The 10,370-nt window shown below is 47.8% G+C and overlaps 1 protein-coding gene across 1 annotated transcript; it reads left to right on the top strand.

Moving 5' to 3' along the window:
• Nucleotides 1-7,472: 7,472 nt before the first annotated feature.
• On the top strand, nt 7,473-7,925 carry LOC108679394 (U-scoloptoxin(16)-Ssd1a; the record flags this gene model as incomplete). The annotated part of the gene is given in 2 exon segments (XM_018168011.1): nt 7,473-7,491; nt 7,789-7,925. A coding segment is annotated over 1 exon segment (94 nt), but the record flags the coding sequence as incomplete, so codon positions are not given.
• Nucleotides 7,926-10,370: the final 2,445 nt, after the last annotated feature.

Raw genomic sequence — 10,370 nt, 5'->3', positions numbered from 1 at the left:
ATACAGAAGCAACATATAAATTAACGCTTATATAGCTCTCAGTGGAATAAATGTCCGATGGCATCTCCAGGATTCGAACAGTGTACAAACCACGCGTTTGAACCAGTTTGACCATCCAGACACCTACCTACATTGAGCCCCATCACTGCTTAACAATAGTACAAAATAATGATTTACTATTGTCCAGCGAATTGAGGACTAGCCACATTTGTGATTGAACTTTGTAATATTATTCATTTACATCTTTTTTAGAGATATGAGCACAGTTTCTATTCAATCGAAAAAATTACACGCATCTGAATGAATGAAAATTTTCGTGACAATATCTATCTAACTAATGGATATCTAACTAATGGAGGCAGACGAGTAGTACCTTACTTACAATTTCTGGAGGTAGAATTTACAATTTTCTAAAAAAATAAAGACTCAATTTAGGTAAGACCAGATGTGGCGTTTCACATCACATGAATTAGAAAATAGAAAGAGCTTTCTTCACTGATTCTATCTCTTACCCACCTCCCTATCTCAAAATTCACATTGAAATGTACGGCCTGCCTAAGAGTCTGGGGTANATCTATAAATGTAGCGGTAGCGCTGTAGCGGCAAAACCTCGTATCGCTACTTAAATATGTAGCGGGCGCTACCGCTACCGCTACATTGCCTTAAATGTAGCGCCGCTACCGCTACTGAAAATGTAGCGGCCGCTAGTAGCGACCGCTACATGTAGCGCGCTACTGCCCACCTCTGTATATAACACAACTTGAACAGAGACGCTATGGAACAACGCATGCGAGGCAGCTGTAGGCCCTTACCCTCATGTCTGACACCCCTCCTCTCTCCCCTTCGCCTCCGATGTGTTGGTGTCTCTCACTGTAATATGAGCTTAGAATTCAAGCCAATTAGACTGTTTCCAAACAGTTATATTTTATCTCCATTATATAAATGCATCACATTCAATACCTAAATTATTTCGATGATATTAAATTTATAGAGTACATATTTCTGACCGATAGACATATTGTCGCTAGATTATTAGTTTTCTTCTTGTGTCCGTATTCTAGGTACGTCAAGCGAAGGTTAATTACAGAAAGGCGACGAAATTTTAACTTTTACTGGTAATTATGATCTATCAAAATATAGAGACAGTTATTCAGACTTGAGCGAGAACAAAAGTTTACTCATAACGACAGCGTTCTGTGCGCGCGGCTCCTCAGACTTTTCTGTCACTAAATTTCTCAAATCGTCGTCATCGCTTGTACAATTCACTTTTGGTATTGTGTTATTGACGAAATTCTCGCCTGATACCGATGCTTGTAGAATCTTCCGGAGATTTTGTTGTTTTCAGCCGAGCAAATAACATCGATATAGCATTGAAGTAATGTATAATAATAATAATAATAAATAATAGCGGTTTCGGCGTTTAGTAGGCCGTAGGCCTGTCGCCGATTCTTAACATTGCAGAACATTCACACTTTGTTGAGGGCTCGAACTCGCAACTCATTGCTACAATTCGCTTAACCGCCCGGCCTCCTTGCCGATTCTGACCAGAAACTGGCGCACAGAGCTGGGATCGAACCCGCGCCTCTCTGCGCCAATCTTGGTACTCTGACCTGTAACCACTGGGCCACCCTGCCCCGTATAAACATGAGCTGTACATCATCGCAATCATTTTTAAGGGTAACTATAACAAATAAAGGAATTTTCAACTTCTATTTTAGAGACCTCTGACTTATGAGATTCAAATCTTGTTATATCCATCATAAGTAACGACTGTTATAAATCTTACAAACATCTTTTCAACTGGAGACCTTTATTAATTCGTGGTGATGAAAATAACAGTTTTTTCGATTTCTATTGAGAGAAACGCATGTTGTGGCCAGTGTTCACGCACACGAACTAACAATGGAAAGGTGTATTTTTAACGTGCTAGCCCTTTAACAATAACCAGCCAAGAGGGTAAGGAGGTAAGGAAGCTGTCCCTCTACCCCCAAGGAAGAGAGTATATTGACGAAGATTACGCCAGTTCATGCAAGCAGATTTATGAGCGTCAAGGAAGGCATCTGCATCATGTGAACGGTACGACACGTGTAACATGCTCCTAGCCAGCAAAGAGATGTCCCTCTACCCCCAAGAAAAAGAGTATATTGACGAAGATTATGCCAGTTCATGCAAGCAGATTTATGAGCGTCAAGGAAGGCATCTGCATCATGTGAACGGTACGACACGTGTAACATGCTCCTAGCCAGCAAAGAGCTCTGCTGATTGTGCAATTTTCTACATCAATCCCAGCTTCCTCCAGGCCACATTTATTTCACAACGAGTAACAAACAGGTTTTTCTGTACCTTTCTGCTTATCCACCTTGCATTACCGTCTGTTAGTTTCCTTGGACAACCCGGTCTTGGAAGGTTTGCAGCAGCATGTTCGGATGATATCATCAGGATGATAGCTTCCTGATAATATTTCCAACTGTACTTAATGATAGATCAAGCTCCTTGGATATTATTCGATACCCGTTCCCATTCTTGTGGCAATCGATGATCTTTGGACGCAAATCTGTCGCCAGCTCTCGAGTTTTAATCATTTTAAATTAAATTTTAAAAATTATGCTTAATAATATCTTCACCGGAACACAAAATCTTGTAAAGGCAAACCGATCTGATTGGCCAAGTAGATAACGATATGAGATTAGTGGAACGTCTAAAGTGAAAAGAGAATTTTAAGTACTTTTAAAAAATTATTTTTGTTCATTTTTGAACATGTACCCAATACTTGTGCGTGGGTTAATTTTTCTATTTTGTTGAATAAAATTTAATCAATGCTTACATTTCAATAGCCTTTATAAATAATGTTTCTAGTATCATTAGCAATATACTGACTAAATATTAGGTAAAATCTAGCCCTTTAACTTGAGATATAAAGAAAACTGTAATGTATACAATAGTTTAGCGTGTCACTGTAAATTGAACATCGATGTAAATTTTCCTCTATCATAACAGATGTTTTACAAAATTTACATATATTTGTACCTGTAGAAAAATAATAAATAAATAGCTGAATAAGCATGAAAAAATTGATATTTCATTAACGAGCAGAGTTATAATGACAAAACGTAGTGATAGAATACTATAGGGTTCCAGCCAAGCCTGCCTGAGGGCTTACGGTTGTGGCAGGGCCAAAACAGTGCCTCATTCCGGCCCTGTCTCGGGCTATATTTTGGAGTTTTCCTCTACAGAGATAGAAGGTTATAGAAATAGATGACCGGTTATTGCTTCACGGCTCTGTTCGGCTAAATTTTAGCAGTACCATCCGAGATCGGTGCCGGTCCCGCCTACAAATTTCATTTGGGTTATCACAACTAATTTATTTCGTCTGACTGACACGTCATAGTGCGGGACTTGTGAATGCCATGCCAGGAACAGCGAGCAAGACTGGTATGTGTCATCCCTCTGACCACAGAGTAGGACTAGTATGCATAATACCTGCATCGCATGACGATGCTGTGCACGTTGCATGATGTCACAACACCACATGACTATGCTGGCCATGCGGTGCCCCGACGCTTCATGACTGGCAATGGCTGAATCCCACACGAGTGAGTCTCCAGCCATCAACCTACAGGCTACCAGATTCTTCAGGACCTTGAAATTATTTTTCGAATAATTCGCAGTTCTAATTTTCTATCTGTATCCGCAATACTCGTACTCATTGCTTGTTCTTATTTCACGTCACAATTTAAATTAAATGTTGTAAAAACCTTCAATTACTGGAAAATGAATGTTGAACATTCGAAACGTCGTATTATATAAGAATATAATATAGTAACCTATTTCTTGATCACCCTGCGCAAGCAAGAAATTTCTTTCGACTCAATGAACGTAAGCGTTGCAGTTAACGCGCCGTAAGCGTTGCAGTTAACGCGCCGTAAGCGTTGCAGTTAACGCGCCGTAAGCGTTGCAGTTAACGCGCCGTAAGCATTGCAGTTAACGCGCCATAAGCGTTGCAGTTAACGCGCCGTAAGCGTTGCAGTTAACGCGCCGTAAGCGTTGCAGTTAACGCGCCGTAAGCATTGCAGTTAACGCGCCGTAAGCATTGCAGTTAACGTCGCTAGCACTGCTTTTCTATAACCGCAATGTCCACAGTACTGCGTCACTAGCGCTCTACCAATAAACTTTAACTGAACTAAGCGCACCATCAGAGGCTATACTTGTTATTCGTGTTTGGTTAGAGCTGAAAAAAGAGCTGAATAAGATTAGAGCTGAACTTATCATGCAGTTTAAATTGTACATACAGCTCAACTACCGTTATAATAAAGATTACTAATATCAGCTAGTTCTTGTTGCACTGCACATGAATTTGTACTATTTGTACTTTCCTGTACAATTGTGACTGGTTTTGACAATGCAGTTATTTGTGCTGCAGTTGGCTATGTACTGTACAGGGCAGCTGTTCCAAATCTATTTCAAGAATATTCAATTACAGGAGAAGGTGCGACCACTGAATTACGGCGTGATTATTACGACGTTACAGCTCAGTTACACTTCAGTTACAGTGCACGCGTCGCTAAGGATTGCGCGTCCTGCGGATGCCTGTGAAGATAAAAATGTTTTCGTCCCTTATTCGTATATTTCGTTGTCTCTCATTCGTATGTTTCGTTGTCTCTCATTCGTATGTTTCGTTGTCGCTCATTCGTGTGTTTCGTTGTCTCTCATTCGTATGTTTCGTTGTCTCTCATTCGTGTGTTTTGTTGTCTCTCATTCGTGTGTTTCGTTGTCTCTCATTCGTGTGTTTAGTTGTCTCTCATTCGTGTGTTTTGTTTTCTCCCATTCGTATGTTCCACTGTCTGTCATTCGTGTGTTTCGTTGCCTCTCATTCGTGCGTTTTTTTTTCGTTGTCAATCCGAATTGCTGAATCTACTCTTATTCGTGTACAGACACCAATTAATATTCGTGTACGGACGCCAATTATTATTCGTGTACAGACAGCAATATTCGTGTGCAGACACCAATTAATATTCGTGTACAGACACCAATTAATTATCGCGTACAAACACCAATTAATATTCGTGTACAGACACCAATTAATATTCGTGTACAGACACAAATTAATATTCGTGCACAGACACAAATTAATATTCGTGCACAGACACAAATTAATATTCGTGTACAGACACCAATTAATATTCGTGTACAGACACCAATTAATATTCGTGTACAGACACCAATTAATATTCGTGTACTGACACCAATTAATATTCGTGTACAGACACCAATTAATATTCGTGTACAGACACCAATTACTATTCGTGTACATACACCAATTAATATTCGTGTACAGACACCAATTAATATTTGTGTACAGACACTTATTAGTGATCACAGTGAACGCTCTGAGAGGCTGACAGCTGGTAATTTCCTCCGCCTCCTCTTCGCTGTTTGTTTTAATGATGAATAATAAAGATTAATGTTATTGTCATATGAACAATGCAGTTATTGTGCCGGCACGCTAACTGCCGGGTCTAACTGCAGCAGTTAATATGCCAGCACGCCCACTGTCGGGTTACATTATTATTCTACGAAGCATTTTCTGGTTCAAACGAACTCCGAAGGCACGTCCTACATAAGATCAATAGCGAGCGAAAAATAAATAGACTCGACGAAGGGTGGGAACTGATAAGATGACTAAGCACTAGATTCATAAGCTCTACGAAATAGTTCCGTCTTTAGGCGTCGACGAAAAACCGGCAACGAAAGAGCCGATGTTACGAAAGCTGGTAGACTCTTCTAGGTTCTGGCGGCGGCAACCGGGAACGCTCTGTCGCCGACGGTAGATAGAAGTGTAGATGGTACGACAAGGTAGACGTGTAGATGGTACGACAAGGTAGACGTGTAGATGGTACGACGAGGTCCGCTGTTGATGACGAGAGCAATCGTCTTCTAGAAGGCAGATCCGGCACGCGCTGCAGACATTCCGTGAGATAAGAAAGCGCCAGACCATGCAGGCATGCAGGCATAGGTACGTCAGAACAGCGACCTTGAACTGCGTGCGCTACTGAATGCACAGCCAGTGAAGATCGCGCAATATCGGCGTCACGTGGTCGAATTTTCGCTTACTGCACACAAGTCGAGCAGCAGCGTACATTACGGATTGCAGTATATTAAGTATGGCATTTTATGGGTCAGAAGTCCATAAAGTGTGGCATTACCATAGTCAAATCCGGTCAGGACGAGTGCCACCACGAGGGCCTCAAGGACAGGCCTCGAAAGACAGCGACTGGTGCTACGTATTCGTCGCAGAGCGCCAAAACAAGCGGTGGAATGTGATTGTTTATGTGATTGTTTATTGTATTGGCAATGTGATTGTTTATTGAAAGTTCCGAGTCCAGCAGAATGCCCAGGCGAACTGCGGACGCAGGCATGACGCACTCGCTGCCTGCGCGCCTGATGCTGGCGCCGTGCAGTCGCTAACCAAGTAAAGTCGGTTTTTGCTGCATTGTGCTGGAGCCGGCTGGAGTGCATCCAGTCTGAGACAGCGTCTGATATCTGACAACTTACGACGTTTGAACACTTACGATGTTTGACAACTTACGACGTCTGACAACTTACGAAGTCTGAACCCTTACGACATCTGACAATTTACGACGTTCGACAACTAACGACGTCTTACAACTTAGGACGTCTGGCAACTTACGACGTCTGACAACTTACGACGTCTGACAACTTATGACGTGTAACGACTTACGACGTCTAACAATTTAGGACGTCTTACAACTTGCGGCGTCTGACAACTTACGATGTCTAACGACTATGACGTCTAACAACTTACGACGTCTGACAACTTAAGACGTCTGACAACTTACGACGTCTAACAACTCACGACGTCTGACAACTTACGACGTCTGACAACTTACGACGTCTGACAACTTACGACGTCTAACGACTTACGACGTCTTACAACTTACGATGTTTAACAACTTACGACGTCTGACAACTTACGGCGTCTAACAACTTACGACGTCTGACAGCTTACGACGTCTGACAACTTACGACGTCTGGCAACTTACGACGTCCGAAATCTTACGTCTGCCAATTTACGACGTCTGACAACTTACGACGTCTGACAACTTACGACGTCTGACAACTTACGACGTCTGACAACTTACGACATCTGACAACTCACGACATCTGACAACCTACGTCGTCTGACAACTTACGACATCTCACAACATACGACAACTGGCAGTTCTCGATAACCTCGCAGGCTGTAATAATTGACGTTATTATCTGTGATAGGAATGTAGCTTCTAAGAGATGAATTACTGAGAAGACATTAGCGGCAACAATCACGGGTCGTTAAGGAGACAACAATCAGGCAATCAGTTGTCATTTGATTGGCAGTCATTAGCGTCAGCTGCGGCAGGGCTGCAGGTGCTGCTGGGTATATAAAGCAGCACCTGCTGCACCCCCGAGCTCAGTGCTGCACCCGCGACTGCGGTGAGTTGTAGTGATGGCCGTTCTTCCTTGATAATTACAGCTACATTTACACTATATAGAGTACATTAACGTATACAGCATATAAACTACATTAAAGTATATAGTATCTCTTTGTTCACTTATTGGTTTAGTGATAACTGAAGACAAGAACAATGATGACGCTAGAGCAGTATATTTCATAGTATCTTTTTACTCGCATATCTCTTTTATTTGCGTAACACGTATATTGCATAGCTCACTTTCACTTATTGTCTTACTAATTCTGATTTATGCCTTCAATGATGATTATTTTTGCAGAGAATAACTATTGCAGCAACTGAAGTGGTAACAAGTCAACAAGATGCGCGTGACGCTCTCCCTTGCAGCAGTGCTGCTAGCTGCAGCTGCTTGCTGCAATGCTGCAATCTCCTGGGGCCCGGCGGCTAAGAATCCAGGTAACTAGCAACTTAGATACTCACTCAGTCAGTTACTCATTAACCCAGTTACTCAGTTAATGTCACTCAGTTCCTTTATTAATCAGATGCTCAGTTACTCAGCAACTCTCGGATCATCTACCATGAATCTACGGTGATGTTACTCAGTTACTCTGAGCAACCCTGCATGACTTTACATTCAAAGACACTTTTTACACAAGGAGACACTTCTTGTCCTTGTGTCGGTCGTCATGACCCAGCTTAGTAAGAAGTAGGAACTCATTAGTAGGAACTAATTGAACTGATGATGACAATAAGGGTGCATCTTAGCGTATAAGTGCAAGAAGTTCGTCAATTATGAGACAATATGACTCATTTATTTTTCTCGATCTTAAGTAAATGCTGGTGCCTTGCAGCAGAGCAACTGCCCATCCATAATCTCCGTGCTGGTGAAGCTCGCAACATTGAACTTAAATGGCATATATGTTCACCATTTCCTTCGCTGTTAACCTCTTGTGTACGGATACTTTAACCTGCTTCAGTGCAATCCATACCACGGCGGTGAACGGAAGCTTTTAGAAAATTATTAAAAGCCCATTTCCCCTTTCGTCTCAAAACGAATTAATATAATTGTTACTTCATTGCAATGTTTCCCTACTACATGAATTACAGTTACCCACCCCCCCCCCCCCCCCCCCCCCCCCCCCCCCCCCCCCCCCCCCCCCCCCCCCCCCCCCCCCCCCCCCCCCCCCCCCCCCCCCCCCCCCCCCCCCCCCCCCCCCCCCCCCCCCCCCCCCCCCCCCCCCCCCCCCCCCCCCCCCCCCCCCCCCCCCCCCCCCCCCCCCCCCCCCCCCCCCCCCCCCCCCCCCCCCCCCCCCCCCCCCCCCCCCCCCCCCCCCCCCCCCCCCCCCCCCCCCCCCCCCCCCCCCCCCCCCCCCCCCCCCCCCCCCCCCCCCCCCCCCCCCCCCCCCCCCCCCCCCCCCCCCCCCCCCCCCCCCCCCCCCCCCCCCCCCCCCCCCCCCCCCCCCCCCCCCCCCCCCCCCCCCCCCCCCCCCCCCCCCCCCCCCCCCCCCCCCCCCCCCCCCCCCCCCCCCCCCCCCCCCCCCCCCCCCCCCCCCCCCCCCCCCCCCCCCCCCCCCCCCCCCCCCCCCCCCCCCCCCCCCCCCCCCCCCCCCCCCCCCCCCCCCCCCCCCCCCCCCCCCCCCCCCCCCCCCCCCCCCCCCCCCCCCCCCCCCCCCCCCCCCCCCCCCCCCCCCCCCCCCCCCCCCCCCCCCCCCCCCCCCCCCCCCCCCCCCCCCCCCCCCCCCCCCCCCCCCCCCCCCCCCCCCCCCCCCCCCCCCCCCCCCCCCCCCCCCCCCCCCCCCCCCCCCCCCCCCCCCCCCCCCCCCCCCCCCCCCCCCCCCCCCCCCCCCCCCCCCCCCCCCCCCCCCCCCCCCCCCCCCCCCCCCCCCCCCCCCCCCCCCCCCCCCCCCCCCCCCCCCCCCCCCCCCCCCCCCCCCCCCCCCCCCCCCCCCCCCCCCCCCCCCCCCCCCCCCCNCTCCTGCTCTACCCTCCTGCTCTACCCTCCTGCTCTACCCTCCTGCTCTACCCTCCTGTTCTACCCTCCTGCTCTACCCTCCTGTTCTACCCTCCTGCTCTACCCTCCTGCTCTACCCTCCTGCTCTACCCTCCTGCTCTACCCTCCTGCTCTACCCTCCTGTTCTACCCTCCTACTCTACCCTCCTGATCTACCCTCCTGCTCTACCCTCCAGCTCAACCCTCCTGCTCTACCCTCCTGCTCTACCCTCCTATTCTACCCTCCTACTCTACCCTCCTGCTCTACCTTCCTGCTCTACCCTCCTGCTCTACCCTCCTGCTCTACCCTCCTGCTCTACCCTCCTGCCCTACCCTCCTGCTCTACCCTCCGCTCTACCCTCCTGCTCTACCCTCCTGCTCTACCCTCCTGCTCTACCCTCCGGCTCAACCCTCCTGCTCTACCCTCCAGCTCTACCCTCCTGCTCTACCTCCTGCTCTACCCTCCTGCTCTACCTCCTGCTCTACCTTCCTGCTCTACCCTCCTGCTCTACCCTCCTGCTCTACCCTCCTGCTCAACCCACCTGCTCTACCCTCCAGCTCTACCCTCCTGCTCTACCTCCTGCTCTACCCTCCTGCTCTACCTCCTGCTCTACCCTCCTGCTCTACCTCAGTCTCTTATACACATCTAGATGTGTATAAGAGACAGCCTTACTTAACCCCAGATTCCATCAGCTATGTGCGGGATGGAACGGAAGACCTCAGGCGTTAAATTCAATAAAATAACCTGGTGTCCTATCCCTAACCTATCGTTAACACCTAACATGTCGTTAACCTGACAAGTCTCATACGACAGCGAAAAGGGCACACCGCGTCCTCGCGATAACCCGCGCGAACCGCGGCTCGAATTACAGAGGCCGAAAATCATGAACAATCGAACAAATCATATAACCC

The sequence above is a fragment of the Hyalella azteca genome, unplaced genomic scaffold, assembly GCF_000764305.2.
Source record: "Hyalella azteca isolate HAZT.00-mixed unplaced genomic scaffold, Hazt_2.0.2 contig5139, whole genome shotgun sequence".
Classification (NCBI taxonomy): Eukaryota; Metazoa; Arthropoda; class Malacostraca; order Amphipoda; family Hyalellidae; genus Hyalella; species Hyalella azteca.
The sequence above is the reverse complement of the archived record's forward strand: the minus strand, read 5'-3'. Positions and strand labels throughout refer to the sequence as shown.